At 36.9% G+C, this 24849-nt stretch overlaps 1 protein-coding gene across 1 annotated transcript; it reads right to left on the reverse strand.

The window, feature by feature from the left end:
• Positions 1–22903: 22903 nt before the first annotated feature.
• On the reverse strand, positions 22904–24538 carry LOC127904801 (photosystem II D2 protein-like). The gene is made up of 3 exons (XM_052449684.1): positions 24400–24538; positions 23198–23396; positions 22904–23129 (listed from the first exon to the last, which is right to left on the reverse strand). The coding sequence occupies exons 1-3, from the start codon at positions 24536–24538 to the stop codon at positions 22904–22906; spliced, it is 564 nt and encodes a 187-aa protein (XP_052305644.1).
• Between the last annotated feature and the right edge of the window lie 311 nt (positions 24539–24849).

Raw genomic sequence — 24849 nt, forward strand, 5'->3', positions numbered from 1 at the left:
TTGTTTATATTTTGGATAGATTCGCTTGCTACTCGCGAGACTATCATTGTCGTTTCATTTTGCTTGTTTTTCTGGTTTTTTTATTGCTTCTTGAGTCATATATACATATTGTGATTACGCTGTTAAGTTGGTTCTATTTGGTATTGATTTCACTTTTGCAAAAACTGTAAGAAGGTGAGACGAGAGTTGCGAGCATGTGAGAATATTAAGAGTGTTTGAGCAAAATACGAGCGACGTGAGGATATTGTTTTTACTACTAACCAATTTTTGCAGGTACTATCATGCCAGATCAAAACAACACACCACCCCCTCCTTAGAGAGAACTTAAGTTCCAAATGCCATGATGCGAATGATGGAGAGGATGAATTTTGTGATGGGGAACGTGTGTGACAGACTTGATAGGATGGAGAAGCGTGGTAACAAGGCTGCTACAAGCACCCAAGACGTGAGGAAGGTTGGGGCTGAACCAAAAGCAAACAATAGCAGTAAGGCCTAAAGGCCAAGGTGGGGCTGATTATGAGGATTTTGAGGAGGACGTTGATGATATTGGTGATGGTGGTTTTGAGGATGAGACCATAGGTCATCGGGAAGGTTTTCGGCAGCCTAGAAACCGAAGGGATTTTGAGAATAGAACTTGGAGCCAATTCGGCCAAAGGAGACATTTCCATTGTGGTGGGGGACATGATGATTAAGATGGTGATTTGGATGTTATCAAACTGAAAACACCTTCTTTTCAAGGTAAAAATGATCCCAAGGTGTATTTGGAGTGGGAGAAAAAGGTGGATTGGATTTTTTATTGCCATAAATATTCGGAGGCGAAGAAAGTAAAATTGGTAGTAATTGAGTTCCTAGATTACGAACTGATTTGGTGGGATCAGAATGTGATTAGTAGGAGAAGGAGTGGAGAGAGGTCGGTAGCGTCGTGGGAGGAGATGAAAGTGTTGATTCGAAGGTGATTTGTGCTAACCACTATTATAGAGATTTTTATCTGAAATTGCAGGGTTTGAATCAGGGTTCTAAGTCCGTGGATGAGTATTTCAAGGAGATGTAGTTCAAAATGATTCAAGCTAATATGATTGAGGATAGGGAATCTACCATGGCTAGATTTCTAAATGGGCTGAATAGGGACATTGCGAATGATGTAGAATTACAACAATGTGTGGAATTGGAGGACATGGTCCATATGGCAATGAAGGTGGAGAGGCAAATAAAGAGACGGGGTAGTACACGTTTTCAGACCTATTCGGCTTCATCTTCCTCAACATGGAGGCCGAATCTGATTACTGTGGTCACATAACCTACATATAAACGACGCAACTCTCGGATAGCTAAGAAATCAAGTTTAGAAGTGTGATACAAAGATTACCTTGAACCTAGGCACCAACACTATTGAAATCTGAAACCCTCTCCAAACGAATAGCAATTTATGAATAAGAAGTATAGGATGATGCCACAAAAACAGTTGTTCTTCAATAAAACAATTTAGTTTGTTAGAGAACCAAAGTAGGAGAATACTCTCAAACACACTCTATTTCAAAATGGTAAAATACCCAAAACTTAATGGTCTAAACATAATACCAAAAATACAATAAATTAAGTTTTATAACAATTAAAATAACAAAACACAAAACTCAATACAAGCATGAAGTCAAAAGTGTCATTGAAAAAGGAGGTTGTCAGCCTTGTGTTTGGCTCAACATTCTTTTGTCTTAGGAACTAATGAAAGGCTATCATAAATCTACGGGACCTGCTCGTTGTGCTATGAAAGTTGATCTGATGAAGGCTTATGACTCGGTGCGGTGGGATTTCGTTGACGCTATGTTAATAAAAATGGGATTCCCTAGAACAGTCATTGATTGGATCATGGTTTGTGTTACATCATGTCAATTCTCTATCAACGTCAATGGTGAGCTTGCAGGTTACTTTCAAGGGGGAAGAGGGCTGAGACAAGGGGATCCATTGTCCCCATATTTGTTTGTCCTATGTATGGAAATCCTGTCGGGGCTATTCTGCAAGATGAGTGCCAACCAAGAATTCAAGTTCCACTGGAGATGCAAGAAGGACAAAATTTCTCATCTTTGTTTTGCTGATGACTTGATGATTTTTAGCAACGGGGATGTAAACTCAATTCGTATGATCAGAACTGTGCTCACAAAGTTTCAAGATCTATCAGGTCTGTATCCAAATCCAAACAAAAGTGACATCTTCTTGAGCGGTGTGTTAAATGCTAAGAGGGAACAAATTATTCATATTCTTGGGTTTAGAGAGGGGGAGCTCCCTATGAAATATTTGGGAGTACCTCTTCTCTCCTCCAGACTAAAGGCTATTTATTGTAAGGGCCTCGTGGATCGAATCACCTCTAAAGTTCGACATTGGACTTGTAGAGCACTCTCGTATGCAGGACGGGTACAACTGATTAATTCAGTCTTATTTTCCATACAGGCCTATTGGGCATCTCTCTTTCTCTTACCTGGGCAAGTAATTAAAAATGTGGAGCAAATTATGAAATCCTTTCTTTGGTCAGGTTCAGATATGAGAACTACTGGGGCTAAAGTGGCTTGGGATCAGGTATGTCTTCCAAAAAAGGAGGGGGGGCTAGGAATAAAAAGCATAACAGAATGGAACAAGATTGCTTTGTTGAAACACATTTGGAACCTGTGCAATGACTCAGATGGCTCAATATGGTCTACTTGGATCAGATCCAATCTGTTGCGAGGTAGGAATTTCTGGACAATCAAGACGCCACAGAATTGCTCTTGGGCTTGGGGAAAGATTCTAAAGCTCAGATCCTTAGCATGGCCGAAGATGAAGTACATCATAGGAGATGGAATGACAACCTCTCTATGGTTTGATAATTGGCATCCTCACAGCCCACTCGCGGATTCTTACGGGGAAAGATTCATTTATGATTCAGGTATGGCCAAGAACGCGAAGGTGAATGTGCTAATTCAGAACTCAGAATGGAAAACTCCTACCACCCAAGCTATTGGCTGGCACCCCATTATAGAAGCTATTCCTTCCAATTCTAATCCTAAGATGGGGCAAAAGGATGAGATAGTTTGGTTGGACTTCGCCAAATCACAGATTCTCGGTCAAAGTAGCTTGGGAACAATCTAAGACTGTCATCGTCAGATCGGTTGAATGGCATGACATTGTGTGGTTCAAGAATGCTGTTCCAAGACATTCATTTCTTCTATGGATGGCCTGTCCAACAGAAACTCACAACTCAAGATAAACTTCATCGGTTTGGTATACATGGTCCCAATAGATGCTCACTCTGTCTCCGCAACAATGAGGATCACAACCACTTGTTCTTTGAATGCTCCTATACTAAAGCGATCTGGTGGGATGTTTGTGACAGATGCGACATTCCAAGAATGACAAAAGGCTGGGATGAATGGATTCGATGGGCCACTGTCTCTTGGCATGGCAAGAGTTTCGTCAATTTTTCTCGTAAACTGAGTTTTGCAGCTACAGTGTATCATGTATGGCAAGAACGGAATGCAAGGATCTTTGCTGGAATGTCTAGAACTCCGAATTTGGTCCTTAATCAAATCGAATGTATCATTCGTGATAAGCTTGATTTGATGAGGAATGTCGTACCAACAAATGAAAACACAAGGATCCAACGAGCTTGGAGGGTGAATACCATAGATTCTCAATCTGTTAGTTAGCTGGTTGTATTGGTTTCCCTAACGAATCTAGTGAGGTTTCAGTTTTACGGTCGGTGGCTAGCCAGTAGCCATATGTTGTTTTATGTTTCTGTTATCATTGTAAATCTGGGGTATGCCCCTTATAATGTTTGTATCTTCTTCTTTTAATACATACGTCAACTTACCAAAAAAAAGAATCACAAATTATTTTGTCCACAAGTAATGCTATTTTATCTCTAAAGTTTTCACCAACGCATAAGGCTTTTTATCATAAGTAGGGTAGTTCAAAGTTGCACCATTGAGCTTTTCGCTGAAATGAGTTGTAACATCCCCAATGTTTAGGAATAAATTCTTTTATAATAAATCCAAAACAAAGCAATTTTTTTAATTGGTCAACAAATTAGTCGACTTGTTTATTTGGAAACTCAATTGGTTGACCGGATATACCAGGACCATACTCTTAAGTTTTGATCAATTTCTATATTTAGTACTACATAAATTAACAATCCTTTGTACTTTAGACGTCCCAAGTTGATGCAAATCTCGTGATCACGTGGTCACGCAACCCACAATTAAGATTGAGATCTGATCCTGAAAAGTCAAAATAGGTCTGATAGGAGTGTGACACAATGGAAACTTGCCCCAAGGCACCACCATTATTAGAATGAAGTAGAATGATGCCACGAAGCCATTTAATCTTCGATAAGTTAGATTCAGTTCGTTCAAGAATTGAATGCAACAATCACTCTCACACATTAAAACTGAAAACTTCAAAAGTAATATTCATCAATGGCTGCCAAGAGTTGAAATAGTTTTTGAAAAATTAAACCTAATGGACCCCTTATATGGACTTATATGAGGTCCACTCAAAACTGACCCAAAAACCCTAAACTTGAAAGCCCATAAACTGATCCAAACAAGCTTTGGATTTTAGCTGAAAACAAAGTATTAATGATGCGAATCTCGTGATCACGTGGTCACGCAACCCACAATCAAGATTCGTTATTATTACTTATTTGGGTCAATTGTAAGTAGGCTTCATATAAGTCCACCTAAAGAGGGTCCATTAGGGTTTCTTTAAGTCTAGAGTTAATATAAATAAAGACATAACCAAACATGTAAGGTTACGCAATTTTGAGATTAATAAACTTCTTTTGCCGCACTTGTTGTGTGTTGGTGGGATAATCTCTCTTCCTTGGTTCTCTAAGGAACTGAAAACGACTTATCGAAGAACAACTAGCTTCGTGGCATCATCCTTATACTTCTCGTTCGCCAATCAATATTCATTGGGTGGGGGTTTTCCATTTCCAATAGTGCTAGTGCATAGGTACAAGTTATTTTTGTGTCACACTCCTTTCAAACCTGATTTACCTGGCTTTCCGGGAATCGGTGTCTTTGAGTGTGGGTTGCCTGACCACGTGATCACAAGGTTTGCATCATTTTTTTTTTATTTCATTATGTTATTGTTCAAAAATATCAGTAGCATAAAAAAAAAAGAAAAAAGAAAAGAGAAAAGCAAAAAACAATCATTCAAAAAGATGTTTATTGGTTTCTGCTGCAGAAAACTAAACAATGGAAAATTGGATCAAAGCAACTTAGAATTAGCTCAAATTTAATACTCTGATTACTGGAGTCCTAGTCGCACCAAATATTAATTTTAGAGTCAATTGGATATCGTTTTCTTTGGTTTTTAATTTCGGGTCTAATCAGGTCTGATTTATAACGTTTTTGCGTCAGCATATCGAACCTGATTTACTTGGCTTTCTTGGGAAATGGTGTCTTTACGTGTGGGTTGCGTGACCACGTGATCATGAGGTTCGCTTCAAAGGATTTGTGATATAGGTTTGACCACGTACAAATTTTGTTATTTGCTTCCTTTTGACCTTTGGACTTCCTATTTGGCAAGGATCCTTTTGCTACAAGGATGTGATAGGTTGTTTTGGGAATCTCCTAGTTCTACAAGGATCTTTAATGGGCTACAACAAAGTTTTCAAGTGTGGCATGGATTCATTAATGTTTCAAAATCATTTTCTTACAATGATTTCTTATCCATCCTAGCTACACAAGGAAAGAATGACTGATGGTATTTAATAACATTTTGGATTCTAGAAAGGAAATTAAATTGGCAGGTACAAAAGAGGGAGATTTTCTTCGTTAATTGTCCATGCAAAATAAGGAAACCAAGCACAACTAGGCAAGAAGACTTCATGATTCCACATTCAGATCAGATTTCCTCTATTTGAGACTTTTTAGGGGTGACAAATCTGATTCTAGCATAAATAGGATATTAATTTTGGATTTTTATTATTTTTTTCTTAGTCTTTGGTTTATTATTACTTATTTGGGTCATTTATATGTGGGTCCCATATAAGTCCACATAAGGGGTGTCCATTAGGGTTTATTTCAATTTAGAGTCAGTATAAATAAAGCCATAATTACACAAGGTATGAATGATACGATCCAGGAAAGGGCAAGTTCAGATTTTGACGTAAAATGTGCAACTATCCAGTTTTACAGAAACAATCATAATTCTCAATCCGACCGTTGGATAGAGCTGCAAGTATATGTGGAGTCTCCTGGCATATTGTCCTACCCTAGTTTAAAATTTCAGGTCAATCGGAGTTCGGGAAGGCATCGAAACACGGGTTAACAGAGGCTGTATGAATTTTGTTATTTACTTCCTTTTGACTTGTGGACTTCCTATTTGGCTAGGATCAAAGATAACTTGTACCTAGGCACCAACACTATTGGAAACGAAGACCCCCATCCAATGAATATTGATTCACGAACGAGAAGTATAAGGATGACGCCACGAAAACAGTTGTTCTTCGATAAACATCTTGTGCCGTAACTTTGATGTGTGAGTGGTGAGATATTCTCCCTTCCTTTATTCTCTAAAAAACTGAAACGACTTATCGAAGAACAATTGACTTCGTGGCGTCTTCCTTATACTTCTCGTTTGCAAATTAATATTCTTTAGGTGGGGGTTTTGCGTTTCTAGTAGTGTTGGTGCCTAGGTACAAGTTATCTTTGTATCACACTCCTATCAATCCTAATTTACTTGGCTTTTCGGGAATTTAGTGTCTTTGAAATTTGCATCATTTGGTATCAGAATTTGACTCCATTAATCCTGTTATATCCTTTTGAAATTTTCATTTCTTGTTGTATTCGATGCAATAGTTGTCCAATTTCTTCTTCTCCTTGCATTTACAGCTTATTATAAAAAAAGGGAAAAAAAGTCGTTCAAAAAACAATTATTTTCTTATACCACAGAAAACCAAACAAAGGGAAATTGGATAAAATCAACTAGGAATTAGCTCAAATTTGATATCTTGATTACTGGGTTCCTGATTGCCTACATATTAATTTTATAGTCAATTGAATATCATGTTTGCATCACACATCTTATTCAATAATATTACAAAATTCAAGTTCATAAAAAAAGAAGAAGCATAATTTAATTGCTACATATTATCATTACATAAACTATATCATATGTAATAATATCATATAATGAAATTCAAGTGAAGGATCCAATTTCAACTATAAACATGCATGGTTAAAATTGAAACTTAGAAATACATCATTATATTAAAGTCATGCATCCAAATTTACGGGTGAGTTCTACATTTTAAGTTTAGGAGATAAGTGTCTTGAATTACAACATAATTACATAGCAAAAGATATCTAAACTAAGATCACTTATGACATGACCTCGATGGACCTGAAAATAACAAAAAACATGTACATATAAATATAAAAAGGTAATAACAACGACAAATAATAATTTTCATGGCATTTCTTTTAACACATAAAATTAGGCATAGACTTCTTTATAATATGTATTTTCCATCTAATATCCTAACCAATTACCGAGAATAATTTCATCTTGGAAATCACATCACGGCTAAAATAATTTTGAAAGCCATCTCTTTATGGATCAATTCTCACTTGATACCAAGATATTCTTCTGTCGATATCATTAGTTTATCTCGTTCTTTTAGAATAACTAATTAACACTTTTCCTCCCATTCTCTAGAAGATAATTGCTGATACTAATGAATCTCATTAGTATCATTAGTCTCTTATTATCGGGTTAGACTAATCAATTCCATTCAACTGTCGATATCAATACAATTGATTGATATCATTAATTATTCATACCCCAAAATAGTTAATCAATTCTTATCCATATTTGGTTTACCATTTAAGTTGTCTTTGTCAAGAACCCTTGACATCATTAACCTCCTTATCCAGAATAGCTAATCACACCAAAAATGGTTGCCGATACCAATACGACTTATTGATATCATTAACTATTTCCGACCTAAAATAGTTAATCAATTTATCTTTTCCTTTAACCGGGAGTAACCGTGCCGATGTTAGTAATCTTTACTAACATCATTAGTCGTCCAATTACCCGGGATCAACTAATCAATTTAAGAAATGTTGGCACAAATGGAACTTCATTGATACCATTAGCTATTCAAACTCGGATAGCTAATTAATGTCATTTGAAAATTTCGGTACCTAAGGGAACCCACTAATACCATTAGCTATCCCCATTTCCAAGATAGCTAATTAATGTCATCACAACCTTCCATTCGTATCGATCACATAAACATATAGACTACCAAATCCAAATCATATACATAGATTACCAAGTTTAAATCACTTATATACCTAGCAAATTTAAAATGGAAGAAACTAAAAAGACATAGGTGTTGGGCACCTACCTGCTGTAAGAGCTTGATTGGCAGTCCCTAGCTACTGTCTGGGTCTTGTGGCTCCCCCCTGCATTAACAAGTATAACATGTCATTACTCACGAGCATTTATTCCTTCAACATCAATAATCTATACAATTATTTTTTAATAATCTCATTTGTTGTTATTTCTATTTCTTTAAATATACGTCTCATGTTCTTATTAAATCTTTTTCCTTAAGTTCTTTAACAAAATGCAAACCTACATCACAATCGGCGTAATTCCTTTATTCGACTACTGTTTTGTTTTTCATCCATAACTAACATTAGGGTGGCTCTGATACGAACCTCGTGATCACGTGGTTACGCAACCCACACACAAAGACACCAAATTCCTGGAAAGCCAAGTAAATCAAGTTTGATAGGAGTGACACATAGTTAACTTGTATCTAGGCATTAGCACTATTGGAAACAGACAACCCCACTCAACGAATATTAATTTGCGAACGAGAAGTATAAGGATAACGCCACGAAATTAGTTGTTCTTCGATAAGTCGTTTCAATTATTTAGAAAACCAAGGGAGAATATCTCACCACTCACACACAAAGTTATGACACAATATGTTTATTAATCTCAAAATTTCGTGGCCTTACATGTCTAATTATAGCTTTATTTATACTGACTCTAAACTGAAATAAACCTTAATGGACCCCCTCTTATATGGACTTATATGAGATCCTTGTCACACTTGGAAACTATGTTGCATCCAATTAAAGATCCTTGTATAACTAGGAGATTCCCAAAACATTTTGCCACATCATTTAGAAAAAGGATTCTTGCCAAATAGAAAGTCCACAAGTCAAAAGGAAGTAAATAACAAAATTCGTATATCCTATTCTAACCTATATAGCAAGTCCTTCTCAAACTTTAATTCACCAGAAAGTTTATCCCAACATAGACAAATACCTCTGGAATCTTCTGGTCAAGTTTCAGCTCAATCTAACAGTTATATTTGGAGTTATGCTCAATAACGTAAAACTAAACGGTAGGACATTTAACATAAAAGTCTGAATCTGCCCTTGCTTGGATTAATCAAACTTAATCCTTTGAAAACCTAAGACACAGGGCTATAAGTCCATTGATGGGAGAAGAACTCAATTTTGCTCCTAAGGCCCTCAAAACAACTAGTTACTGAGAAGGTGGTTAACTGTCCATTAGGGCCTATCTCGACCCCCTCTAGGTTTTTAGTCCATGGATGGAGTTTTAAAACTCCAATTTAAGCAAGGTTAGCTTCCTTGGACAGCTGACATCTAAGGCCACAATTTCTATGAGAGACCTAGTCCAAATACCTCATTTTCATGCTCGTATGCCCTCTGGAAGACCAAGAGTCCAATTTCATCGATAATTTTGTGAACATTCACACATCATCAATTTAACTTATCCTTATCAAAATCAATTCATTGCCATGTTATATACATTATATTGTTTCCAAAAACACCTTCTAAGAATTAGTTTGCCCAATTTCATTAACTTATTAATCAACCCTCTCTAACAGGTCGACCACACACTTAGTAAGGAGCTATAAATTTTCTTTTAAAATTACTTGTTATTTCAACTCATTTCAACCTTATTCTATGTCACAAACATCAATTCAAATCAATTTCTCATTTCGCTCAAAATTCATCATGAACCCTAATCTTAACAATTCATGAAAAATTCAATGGAAACTTAACAATTATTGTAAGTTGTTAAATGAATATTGGGGACACCTTACCAAACAGTAGTAATCTAGCCTCCAATTGCTAACCAATCAAAGATTTCCACCTCTTCTTCCTTGCTCGTTTGCCACCACTTTCTCCTCACTCTATCCCAAAATTTCTCTCTCAAACCACTTTAAATATAAAAGATTTTGTTGCCTAAATCCTTTAGTATCACTAACTCTGTTCTTTTTCCTTGTATTTTTCTAGATTTCTCAAGATTTTTCAAACAAAATGGAGTTTTTTCCTCTCTTCCATCTCTATTCTCCATGGTCGGCCACAACAAGCTTTAGATAGGCAATAATTTGTCAAATTCCCCCTATGTCCCTTCAAATAGTACTTTTTATACTAATCGGGTTTTTTTTCCCATCTCGGTATATTTTTAAAATCGATTTTCAATAAGCGATATCGAAATTCATTAATCACTTCCATTTAAATTTAATTCACATTTTGAACTTTTTTTTATTTTTTAGGAATTTTTAGCACTTCTATTTTGAAAATTAATCTGCTAAGCATTTTTCCAAAAATTAATCCCTTCCCTTACTACAAGTATCAAATCCCTAATTTTTGTATTTTATTTGCTTAATTTTCTTATACACTTTCCTTAGAGATTTTATGGAACTCCTGAGTTATACCAGATTTACATTTCTTAACCAACATTAAAGCGATGATTTCATATCAATTTTCATATCCTTACCCTTACGACACGCGCGCGCGTGCACATTCGTGTCCTATACATCAAAATTTATACATCATTCATTTTATTTTTTTATCCGATTTAAAATATTTCTTTAATTTTACGTCGAATTTACACTAGAGGTTTACATATTTGCCTAGTGATGGTCTTCATAAAGATAGTATGGGGGTGTTGCAAAGAATGGTTAAAACACGTATACCCACCATTACCAAGCAGACACTAAGACATGAATTAAGTGTTTCACAAATTTGAACCCTGACCTATAACCATAGGACAAACCGCTAATCTCTCACCTAACTTAAACACTTGTATGTGCTTTCAAAAATTAAAGCAGGTGATGCATTAATCCATATTCAATATACAAATGCATGTGCGATAAAAAAAATAAAACACAAAAGAATGCATGTTGATAATAAAAATAATAGACAACAAACAGTAAAAAATTTAAAGCATAAAAAGAATAAAAATGTACAGGCTAATAGAAAATAAAACATAACAATCAGACAAACAAACAAATTTAGTCCTCGGTTCATCTCCAGTGGAGCCATCATTCTATTGAATGTGTGTGGCGCCGCAGTGATCGTTCTCCTAGAGCGTGAAAGGATGTAAGTGGAAAGAATAAGGAACTCGTGTCCTTTATTAAGAAAACCAAAGGAATAAGAGTTGTCATCTAGTTTTACAATCACTAGGAAAACTATTGGTTTGTAAGAGTCTGGGTAAGGGGACATGTTGTGAATAGGGTGGACGTATCACCCCTAAAACATCTTACCTATGGTAAATTGCATTGTTATTTTTCTGAAATAAACTAAGGTCATTTTGTGTTTTCTAATCGTTGATCTGTCTAAGGTTTAAGAAAAATCATCATCAATAAGGAGATACTTATCTTCTCAAGTTAAAATTTAGCCATTCTAAAGTCAAAACATGAAAAAAAATCTTATGTTTACGTTCATAATCCCAAATATTAAACAAGGTAAAAAGTTTGGTAAAAAATTAGAACATATGAAATGAATGATAAAAAAAATCTTTTTTATTTAAATCAGGAATGCATTTTACGTATAAATTTGTAATCTCAAATATTGAAAGAAACAAAATAAATTTTTCTGGTGTTTTTGAAATGTAGGGCCAATTCTCATAGCTTTAGTAAAACTAGTTATTAAATCCAAAAAATACATACAAAGTAAAAACTATTTTTTATGATTTTTTATATAAGAAAATATGCAGATATAATCTATTTTTGAGAGACTTGATCATATGCAATTTAAATAAAAATTGAATTTTTTTTAAAAGAAAGATTTTTTTCGTTTTTTTTTTTTGGAGGGAACTAATTTCATTCAATATCAAAAAAGCATCTTGCGTGCAAGTCACAATTCTAAATATTAAATTCAGGAGAAAAACACAAATATTGTTTTTTATCAAGGCTATTTTAATCACAATATTAATTCAAAACAAATCATAATTACTGACTCAAAACCGAACAACGGCAAACATCCACACAAATCTTATTGATTTTACAAACATATATTCAAATTTCATGCTAATTCAAATAAATTAACATCAATCCAAGCATAAATTCACGTATTAACATTTTTGTTAAAATAAACAATCACAACCTAAAAGAAAACTAACAATCTAACATAAATCATCTCAAATCGCAACATACTTCAAAACAAATTAAGTGTCCAACAGTCCGTATATTGTACAAAATAATAAAGTTTGGTCCTAAATCTCACCACATTTTATCAATTTGTCAAAAAAAAATTTAAGGTTATAAATTAACCTTCCGAGGTGTTTGGCGTGTATAAAATCTATTAGATATGGTTTTGTAACTCGGGATCAGTGTTGGAAATAGGGAAATAGTTGCGGCACATGGTCTTCACACGCCATCATTACTGATGACGAGTGGGTTCACGTGCCATTGCTGCTGGAGGAGCGTGAACTAGAAAATCTGATACTCCCCCTCCCCTTATTTGTTCATAAACCAGCTGTCATAATCTAATTTTAGGTTATTCCTCAAAATTAATTTTTTAAAAAATAAAACTAAAAAAATAAAATAAAGGCTGGCTACGTGGAGAAAGTAGGCTGGAGAGGATTTCAAAAATACATAAAAATCAAGCTGCAATTTTGGAGGAAATTTGAGGCTTAATTGTACACCGTTATGCCCGAAAATGGGAAAATAAAATAAAAATTCAAGGTCAAAAAAATAATTATTGCACGAATCTGCATAAAAATTAAGTTTAAGAACATAATTGAATTTTTAATAGGCCAATTTGATTTAATCATGGGCCAAATTAATTTTTAATTATGTTTAAGAATTAATTTGGGTCTAATTGAAGGATTTAATTAAGTAAAAGGACTTAATTATACTTTAAATGAGTCAAATTAATTTTATTAGGAGCTTAATTTGAAACATTAAGTTTGGGGTCCAATTTGGGTTTAATTGAGAATATTGAAATTTTAAGAGACCAAATTTAATTTTTACCAAGTTAAATTGATTGAAATCAGGGACTAAGTCGCAAGAAAATTAAAGTTTTGGGGTCAATAAGGGATTAAATTGAAAAATTTCACAGCCAAGGACCATTTTGTAAACGACGCCAAACTATAGGGGCTTAATTGACAAAAATCGAGAGTAAAATTCAAGAAATTGAAAGTTTAATGGTCAATTAGGGGTTAAATTGCACAAATCCGAGACCAAGGACCAAAGTGCAAAAGGCGCTGAAATCCAGAGTTCAAATTGAAGTTCGACAGGGGCTAAATTGCATTAAATTGAAAAGTTTAAGGTCAATTATGGTTGCAATTAAAATAAATTGAAGGGTGGAGGACTAAATTGAACTTTGAAAAAAAATGTTCCTGACGACGTGTTGTCTGGTTACTGTTCATTGTCTCCCCCGATTTTGCCTGAAAATGGTGCCTGAGTGGCTACTTTTCAGGTGCATTTAATGCTTTATATGTCCACCAAATTTGACAACACCTGAACCAAAATGATCACCTAACACCCCTCTATCCCCGGGTGTGGCACGTTCAAGCCGAATGACACAACAATGGCCCCGATGGCGACCTAAAGTGGCCAACTCAGACTGCATTGAACTGTCAGATTTGACAGTTCATGATGTCTACTTTGAACCAACGATTGAGATCCTTCCCAACTGAATCAAGGACTGAAATTTTTCCCAATGTAGACAAGATTACCCTCTTCCTCATAATTTTCCTTTTATGTTCTCTCTCTCTCTCTCTCTCGTGATCTCAGCCACGCCACCTTAGCATCGTCGTGAACAAGAGTGGCTCGACCTTCTACTCTAACCCAACCCACCGTAGTGAGTAGTAACACCACTGATCTCTCTCTCTCTCTCCTTCTTTCTCCCTTCATCACAGGTAGCCAACACTGCCAAACCGTCACCACCACGGTAGGTTGCTCACCTTTTCTTCTTCCCTTTTCTCTCCTACCCCTCCTCTGTTACACTTGATTTTGCATGCAGGAAGGACGGGGGGTAACTAACCCCCTATCCTAAGCCGGGCCTGTTTGGGACCAGCCCGAACGGCTAGGCCAGACTCGACTCGGCCTAAAAAAAGAAAAATAAAAAAGAGATTTGTTAGGCTGAGATCGGCCCAACCCAACTTTCCTAGGCTCGACCCAATTATTTGGGCCGGCCTAGCCCATATATATATATATATTATTAAAAATATGAAAATTTCCATAAAAATAAAATATCCTTTCAAAAAATCAATGATTTTCTCGCGTGTTTTTCTATCAATTTCACATAATATCGGGTTGTATATTTACACTATAAGATACAAATCCGGTATTAAAATACCCGGTTTTCTGCCAAAAAAAATTTCTAAAAAAATTCAAAAAACTATCTCAAAACTTTTAAATTAATTTCTCTTTTCAAAAAAACAAAAAACAAATGTCTTGTTTTCATTCATATGATAAAATTCTAAAAATTTTCCAAGCATATTTTCATGAAAACAAAAAACAAATTGCATCTTTCTCATGTTTTAAAAATCCAAAAATGGATATCATAACCTGTTTATGATTATCCATTTGGATTTGGCTAAAATATAAAAACCCTATTCCAATCTTTTTTTAGGATTTAGATGTAGACTTTAATATCTGTGGGGGTGTAAAACTACATAATAGAGTACACCATCAAGTATTAAAGATATAAGGTGTAAAAAATACGATGCTAAAATTCAGACTTTAGAACAGTTAGGATTAAACTCAATGAGGTAAAGACTCTCTCATGAAGGGAGATCTATATTGAACCATGGACGAGACCAACGAATAGAAACTCAACCTAGAATAACAATCAAACAACAATGCAGCTTACCTTAAGTAGGGTGTACTGGAGGTGATGCGTATTTCCCTTGCACAACCAATCCCTTACCCACACTCTCGCGGACTATAGATTCCTAGTAACCATAATACTAGGTGGCGACTCCTGAACCTTAATCTTATTTTTATGATTAAACCCAAACATATTTCCTTTCCCAACAACACTACACCTCATCAAGAGGCACGATATAAAACCCCATCATCGTCTACAACGTCGCGGCGCACCCGCGACAGGATGGCAACTCCATTGGGGACAACCTTGTTTGGTCGGACTAAGCTTTGCTTGTTTGATTGTTTGCATATTTGTTTTGGCCTGTCTAATTTTAGCTCGCATGTTTACTGATGTAACATCTTTATTTTCTCTTTATGCATAAGTACATCGGGTATGGATTAATACCATCATGCATTTTAATTTAATGAATAAACCCAATTCTAGGTTAGGTGAGGAGTCGGTCTGCCTTATTACTTTCAGTCGGGGTTCAGATTCGTGAAACATCCAACTATGAACTAAGTGTTTACTCTATATAATGATGGTCACACTATGCCCTGACCATTCCTTGTAAACCCCTATACTGCCTTAATGTAAGGTAGTCACTAGGCAGCTCATAAACCTTTTCAAGATCAGGTAGAAAGCCTACCCCTCATAAAATGCCCTAGAACCTTTCCTTAGAGCATGGACTCCCTACCCGATGTGCATGCACATACATTTACATCTATACACATACATCAATCCATTGTAAATAACATACATACTAGCATCAGGTTGAAATATAGGTCCCCAAAGAACCTACAACACCTGACTCCGAGCAAGAAACATAGAAGATGAAGAGCGTGCTCAATATGACGTCCATTTCCAAGAAGAGTTAGAGTCTCTAAAGGTAAGCGTGGCTCGCCTCACTAGCTTACTTGAACAAACACTCAGAAATGCCTCTAGTGAAGGTCCTTGCAATCGATATGCTTTTATTCAAACTCCAATAACAACTCAGCTTAAAGAAAGAATGAGCGAACATGGTCAAGAGCCTCAACACAATCCAGCATTTATACAGTCAGCAGCACCGACACAAACCCTTACATTCATGGATTCATTTGCCAACGAGTCCCACAAGACCAAGTCATTTAATGACATTGATAAGATGACGGTGCTGAAAGCCAAAATCAGAGTCATTGAAGAGGTAGACTTATATGACCCAGTACGAGCAGCAGGAATGTGTATGGTCCCAAATGTGGTTGTCCCAAAGAAGTTTTGTGTTCCTGAATTCATCAAATATACTGGAATGCAATGCCCTATGACTCATCTCAAATCCTACTACAATAAAATGGCAGAAGTGGTGCATGATGAGAAGCTACTGATGCACTTCTTCTAGGACATTTTGAGTAGAGCAGCATTGAGCTGGTATATGAGGTTAGATAATACCAGGATCCGCTCCGCACATGGACATCGCTCCTAATAGAACCAATTTGTCAATTTTGGAGAAAAGGGACAAGGAAATCATAAGGGAATACGCTCAAAGGTAGAGAGATCTAGCCGCTCAAGTTCATCCCCTCCTCTTGGACATAGAGATGATCACTCTATTTGCCAACACTCTTAAGGCGTCGTACGGGTGAGCATGTGATAGGTAGTTCAGCACAATAGTTCACTGACGCTTTGGTAGTAACTGAGCATATTGAGCAAGGAGTAAAGAGTGATAGAATCTCCACGCCAACTGAGAAAGAGAGGCTTCAAAGGAAAAATAAAAGAGGTTGACCATGTTGAAGGTGGCTATAGGGGTAAGAAAAACTCCTTCCAAAACTACCATACTTCACCCCAAATTACCAACATCAATCTCAAATCTCCATTTCTCACCAGAAAACCTGAGCCCCAAAACTTTCAAGCAAAAAAACAAACTGAAAATTTCCCAAGGAAGAACTACAAAGGGGTCCAAGAATAGCTAGCCCCATTATGGTTGCTTTTAAATGAGATGTACCAAAAGCTACTAAGCATTAAGCATGTAGCTCCAAAACCACTCACGCCTCTACAACCACCTAATCCTAATTGGTACAAGCCAGATCTCACTTGCGAGTACCATATTGGCGATACAGGACACAATATTCGTACCTATAATGTCTTCAAAACGAGGCTCATGCATTTGATTAAAGCTGGGTTAATAACATTCGAAGAAAATCCAAATATGAGTACGAACCCTCTACCCAATCATGCTTCAGGCAGTGGATCAGAAATGCATTAGAGGTGGAATGCTTGGGAAATCTAAAAGCATCGATGGTCAGAGTAGGGCACGAAGAAGGCAGCATGAAAATGGATGTTTGTGGTTTTCTATCCAAACCATTTTGGAAACGCTTGCAAAAGCTTTTGTAGGTAGGCTGACAAAAAGTGAAGTGTACCAGAGTAAGAAAATGTAGTCTGCCTCTATTATGTCCAAAGTAATTGCCTCTGTTTGATCATGCTTGCAAAGTTATTTTGTTTTTGTCATATTTTAACCTGTTTACAATTTAGCTTATAATCCCACAAGACTTTCTCTGTCAAATGAACCTTTCTTGTTAATAAGATCAAGCGTTTTTTTGTGTTTATAATGTGCCTTCATTTTTGTTGTTGTTTCATGCAAGTAACACACTGATCACACCCTTTACTCATAAAATCATCGCACCAAGAATTCTTTGGTTTGTTCCCCTTTTCCCAAAAAACACGCATGATCCCATGGTTTCATAAGGATTTTTAGGAAATCAAGGTTTTAATACAAAACAGAAATCAAATTGATGTTTGTTCTAATAGACAAGTTCTAGAAATTCAAGCAATCACCTAAAAAAGGAAAAAACTGAAGAACAACTCAAACACCATAAGATGACTTCAAAGCTAAGTTTTGGTTGCATGAATAATGAGAAACCATTTTTCATATTCACATGGAAGAAAGCAAAGCTTATCAATCCTAAGTGCTTGCATTTGAAATGAAGGTCATCTTTGGTAATCCTTTCACAATGCAAAAGAATCCCTTGCGGTCCCCTTTTGAGCCTAATGCTCTTTTTTTTTAGAAAAAATACTTTGGCTAGGATCACACCCCACACTGGGGGGGCATGAAAGAAAATCTTTAATGATTAAAAGTGCCCAAATAAAGCTGGGGGGCATGAAAGAGTAAAAAAAAGTCAAAAAGATTTGAGCGTGCCATAAAAATTGCTAATATGATGATGCTCAAAACCAAAGAAGAAAAAGCTCAAACCTAGAGGGGCACCATTTTGCCCAAGGAATCCATGAACCAAAAGAGGAGGTTGGGAAATAAGCACCAATGATCCTAAGTCTTAAAATCCCTTAAACACCTTTTGAGCTTATAAATATCTTTTTTCTTCATAACCGAGAGCCAAAGCCTACGTTACATGTCCAATCAAGCCCTTTCTGATCAAAGGCAATCAATCTGGATCAGTATGCAATGCTTTCTCATGCGAAACAAGCTCCAAATAAAATGAATGCTTTGAAGAATGGTTCTTTGAAACCCTCAAATTGAACCTTGAATCTTTTTGACCAACAAAACATAATTTCACATTTTCACCAAAAGCAAAATAAAATTATTCAACACTTATGCAAACCTATCAATGAGAATCGCTTGAATCGTCTGGTCACTATTCATCATCTTCCTTGATTTTGCCTGAAAATGCTGCTCGGGTGGCTAATTTTCAGGTGCATTTAATGCTTCATATGTCTATCAAATTAGACAACACCTGAACCAAAATGATCACCTGACACCTCTCTATCCTGAAGTATGGCCTGTTTAGGTCGAATGACACCACAGCGACCCCGACGCCGGCCTAAAGTGGCCAACTAAAGCAGCTTGAACTGTTAGAATTGATAGTTCATGGTGCCTACTTTGAACCAACGGTTGGGATTCTTCCCAATTGAATTAAGGGCTGAAATTTTTCCTTAGTGTAAACAAGATTACCCCCTTCCATCCTCTATAAATAAGGGTAGTGATACGTACCTCGTGATCACGTGGTCACACAACCCACAATCAAGATTGAGATCTGATCCCGGAAAGCCGAAATAGGTCTGATAGGAGTGTGACACGATGGAAACCTGCCCCAAGGCACCAACACTATTGGATTGAGTAGAATGACGCCACGAAGCTAGTTAATCTTTGATAAGTTAGATTCAGTTCGTTCAAGAACTAAAGAACGCAAGAATCACTCTCACACGTTAAAATTGAAAAATTCAGAAGTAATTATCATCAAAGCTGCCGAAATTTTGGCTTACATGAGTTTAAATAGTTCTTGAAAAATTAACCCTAATAGACCCCTTATGTGGACTTATATGAGGTCCACTCAAAACTAACCCAAAACCCTAAATTGAAAAGCCCATAACTTAATCCAAACAAGCCTTGGATCCTAACTGAAAACAAAGTATTAATTAAGCCCAAACAATCCTTGGGCTGTAGCTAATAAAATAAAAGAAAGCCCCTAATATTAAATCCATGTTCTGGCATGAGAAGAAGAGAAGGAAGTAAAATATTACAGAACTGATTCAAGGCTTATTTATAGCCTTCCATGCAGCCCTTTAACCCTAGAAACAAAATGAAAAGGTAGCCACCCATGTTGTTTCAAAGTTATAGTAGGATTCTTTTGTTTCCTTTGTTGTCTTCACCTCATGGCTCAAATAAGGTTGTATTGGACCCCTCTTGCATATGGATAAGATGTACTAGGGTCTCCTCTTGATACTCTAATGGACCTTTCAATTCTGACTTGGTTGAAACATTCAAAACCAATGCATTCAGTGCCTCTTTTAATGCCTTTGTCTTGGACCGAGTCATTAAAACATTTGGAACATGTAATGGGTCCTTGCTGGTGTTTCTGGGCTAGTCCACATCAGGTAGATTTCATGGCCTGAGGATGGTGAAAATCGGATCCAAAGTTAGCCAAAAACCACCCCTTCTCCCCATAATTTTTCCTTTTTTGCCGTCTCTCTTCACTTCTCTCTCTCCCCACCGTGATCTCAACCACGCCACCTCAGCACCGTCAGGAATAAGGGTGGTCTGACCTTCTCCTCCAAACCATCCCACCAAAATGAATAATAATGCCATTGTTCTCTCTCTCTCTCTCTCTCTCTCATGCAGACCTCTCTCTTCTTCTTTCTCCCTCCGCCATAGGCAACCAACACCGCCAGCGAAGCCATCGTCCTCTCCTCTAGCACGACCACAAACTATCACCACCATATTATATTGTTGGAGGGAAGGAGGCTGAGTTATTATCACGTTAGCCTTGGGTTATGAAGCTGTTAGAGACAATGAAGGGGCTGTTGTTATTTCCAAGCCATGGATTCCCTCTTGAATGGTTGCAATTGTTTCTTTTCTCTTGAATGGTGTTGATGAGGATGACAGAGAGAGGAGTTTATGGGATTATAATCAGTTGTTGGTGAGGGGTTGTTGTTCTAGTGGTTGTTGATGAGAAGATGAAGGAGAAGGGGTCAATGATGCTAGGTTGAGGTTGGAGCTTATAGACTGCTAGTGGTGACGTTGTGGTTTGCCAAGGATGAGGAAGAAGGTGAAAAGGTTGATGGTGTTGTGAGTGTGAAAGATGGGATGGTTAGGGGTCTATCTTGAGTTTCGGGTGGATGATAAGAGGTTGGTTTATTGTTGGTTTTGCTGAGCTAAATGGTGCAGATGGAGGTTACTAGGTGGGGATGGGTTATAGTAGAGCTTGGGTTGCTATGATGGTGGCGTGGTGGCTGCTGGAGAAGATCTCAGGTTGAAATGAGGCTTGGCTACAAGGTAGTTTCAGTAGAGAAAATGGAGGGACTTGAGCCAAGGGAGATGATGAAGACCAACCCTTTTTATTATGTGCAGCACCTTAGGGGATGATTTGCTGGGTTTATTGGTTGTAGGGAAAGACAGAAAGAAACCAACACACGGTGATGAGGATGGGGTGGCAATGCCTCGTGAGTTAGAGAGTGGGTGAGGCTGACCGGTTAGGTTTTTGTTTCTTGGGTTTAAGGTTTTTTTTTATGTAAGAGATTTGGAGAGAAAGGTGTATGGGTGGTTTTTTTTCTCTAACTAATTCTCTCTAAAAATTCTCCCAAAAACTCTCCCCTCTTTGTGTGTGTGTGTGTAATTACCTATTTATAGGAAAAAAAAGGTTTGTTATTTTCAATTGCTTGGTCTTAAAGCAAACTTGGTGACCAAGTAACCCAAAAATAATAAACTTCTTTCTTTTCACATTTGATTCCTTTGTAAATATTTTTTGTTTTCTTGATTTTTCTTATGTTTTGTATTTTGATATTTGTTTTTTTTAAAAAAACAACGTCAATGGTGAATCAATAAAATTGACTAATGATTTTGAAATGAGTGCGTTAAAAGAGGGATGCATTGAAAAAGAAATTTTAAATTCTTTTTGTAAGATGCTGAAAAGACCGAAAACGATGCAACTACGTCAAAATAATATTTTTTTTTTATTATTTGTCACTATGTTTGGATTGTTTTTTAAAACAATTGAAAAATAGGGGTAAAAAATCAGGTTATGACAGTATAACTCATCTAGCATGACATTAAGGCCTAGGGATATGATGTCTATACTATGTTAGGATTGTTTTTTTAAACAATTGAAAAATAGGGGTAAAAAATCAGGTTATGACAGTATAACTCATCTAGCATGACATTGGGACTACATCACACATAACCTCATCAGAATACTTCCCAATAGCAAACACAATCAATACTTGTTTAGTAACCTTCACTTCACCACATTCATTCAACTATTGCAATCTATAAGGCCTAGGATGTTTAACACAACTTAGATTCAATTTCTTCACAAGACTATCACTAGCTACATTAGCACAACTACCTCCATCGATTATTATGCTACATACCTTATTTTGGATGTGACATTGAGTGTGAACTATGTTTTCCCCTTGCTGATCTATATCATCTTCTTTGATTTGGATGTTCAATGCACGCCTAATAACCAAGGCCTTCCCCTCAACTAGATATACAATCTCCTCATCACTACAATCCATCAAAAGTGACATCTCTTCACTTTCAGATTCAACCTCCCTATTGTCTTGTAAGCATAAAGACAAATAAGCCTCCCCGGACCATACAAGTGCATGGTGAACCCATGCAAAGGGTTTGGTTAAGATATGCCAGATTCCACCAAGTACACAAATGGAACCTAACCATACATGCCCCCTAATTATATCTTCCAAATCTTCCACACTAACAATCCATCCTTCTCCAAAAGGAGATTTTAGTAAATAACCAAAAATAAAACTTGGGCTAAGGGTAAAGTTGGTAATTTTTCTTACATCTCCCACCCCTGGAACCCAGGTATCATATACGGCCCCAAAATAAAGAGCTTTGAATATCTAAAATTGTTGTAATTTTATTTCTCTTCCCATACATAACCAAAAAATGGTAAAGATTCTTCAAGAGTCTCGGGTCCTAGAACTGATTGATAAATACCGCAAAAGCCCAATACTGCAAAGTAAATTAAGTGAAGTACGCTAGATACAAAGTATGGAAAGTTGTCTATGACTTCCCCGCCAGGACCCACCCCCAACCTAGAGTAGCTAGGTGGGGAAGTAAAATTAATCCTTGTTCATGCATTGGCTTCTCCGGTACGAAATAGGCCACTTCAAATAGGTTCATTGCTACGGCCCAGAATACAATTAATCCAGCATGGGCTACATCAACTACCAACAGTTTACTAGAAAAATTGATAAGTCGGGCATTCCCGGCTCACCAAGCAAAACCTGTGGTTTCTTAGTCACAACCAGCTAAAGTTAAAGTTCCATTAAAGAGCGTTTCCACGGGGTAGAACCTCCTTAGGCAATATAAGGTTTTCATGAGGCTCATCTTGAGCCACCATCCAAGCATGAATGCCTTCATTTAAAAGAATATTTTTGGTATAGAAAGTCTCAAATTCAGGATCTTCCGCTGCACGGATTTCCTGAGAAACGAAGTCATAGGCACGTAGGTTCAGAGCCAGACCAACTACTCCAAGAGCACTCATCCATAAACTGGTACACATAACATAAAGAAATGTAACCAACATTTATTGGAAAACGCAACCCCAAAAATTTAAGACCAAAAGTGGTTTGCAGTGACCATGGAATAAGTTTCTTCAGCTTGAGTTGGGTTAAAAGCACATAATGTATTTGCACCATCATCATCTTCAAATAAAGTATTTTCTACAGTAGCACCATGAATAGCACATAACAGAGCAACGCCCAATACACCGGCAACTCCCGTCATATGAAATGCGTTCAGTGTCCAATTATGAAATCCTTGGAAAAAGAGGATGAATCAAAATATAGCTTAAAACATTTATTACATGGTTTGGACACTGAGATGTAATGTGCCCTTTCCCTAAACATTTAAAACATTTAATATCTATATCACGAGTAGGTTGAGATTCAGATTTACCTTTCCAATCGGTATGAGCAGATTTTGGCGTTAGGTGGTTCGGCCTTTACATAAGGCTTTGGTTGGACAACCCCTCCTCCCTCTTCAAATTCGGCCTCCATGTTGAGGAAGATGAAGCTGAATTGGTCTAAAAACGCGTACAACCCCTTCTCTTTATTTGCCTCTCCACCTTCGTTGTCATATGGACCATGTCCTCCAATTCCACACAATGTTATAATTCTACAACATTCGCAATGTTCCTATTTAGAAATCTAGCCATAGTAGCTTCCCGATCCTCAATCACATTGGCCCAAATCATGGCGATCTCCATCTCCTTGAAATACTCATCCACTGATGCGAACCTCGTGATCACGTGGTCACGCAACCCACACGCAAAGACACCAATTCCCGAAAAGCCAAGTAATTCAGGTTTGATAGGAGTGTGACACAAAGATAACTTATACCTAGGCACCAGCACTATTGGAAACGGAAACCCCCACCCAACGAATATTGATTTGCGAACGAGAAGTATAAGGATGACGCCACAAGGCCAGTTGTTCTTCGATAAGTCGTTTTCAGTTCTTTAGAGAACCAAGGAAGGGAGATTATCCCACCAACACACAACAAGTGCAGCAAAGAAGGTTTATTGATCTAAATTGTCTAACTTACATGTTTGGTTATGCCTTTATTTATACTAACTCAAGACTTAAAGAAACCCTAATGGACCCCCCTTAGGTGGACTTATATTAAGCCCACTTACAATTGACCCAAATAAGTAATAATAACCCAAAGACTAAGAAGAAAATAATATAAATAATAAAAATCCAAAAATTACCATCCTAAACATGTCACGAGACTCCATGTAAAATTTCAACCTGATCTAACGGTCAGATTGAGAATTATAACGGTTGCCGTAAAACTGGATAGAACGCCCTAGCTCTGTAATTAGTCCAAGTGGCACCTCCAATGGGTCATTGGTATAATTACGCTTAGTGTTGGGTTGATCCTCATCAAGTGATGACATTGATTTAGTCTTAGAGGAGTTGCCTTTGCTTGATGACCGAACTTGAGGAGGCAAACTCAAATATGGTGATGTGGATCAGCCCAACATCAAGCGTAATCATGCCAACGACCCATTGGAGGTGCCAGTTGGGCCCATCACAAGAGCTAGGCCAAAGAAGCTTAAAGAAGCATTGAATGGGCTTGTTCAGAATATATGGAGCAAAATGGACCTAAAGGGGCTTGGGACATTTAAGGAGCATGAAGGACAGCCTAAAATTCATCTAGTTCAGGTCCAAGAAGAGCCCAATTCGTGTGGAACAAGGGGTTGATGTA

Source organism: Populus trichocarpa, chromosome 19 (genome assembly GCF_000002775.5).
Source record: "Populus trichocarpa isolate Nisqually-1 chromosome 19, P.trichocarpa_v4.1, whole genome shotgun sequence".
NCBI lineage: Eukaryota > Viridiplantae > Streptophyta > Magnoliopsida > Malpighiales > Salicaceae > Populus > Populus trichocarpa.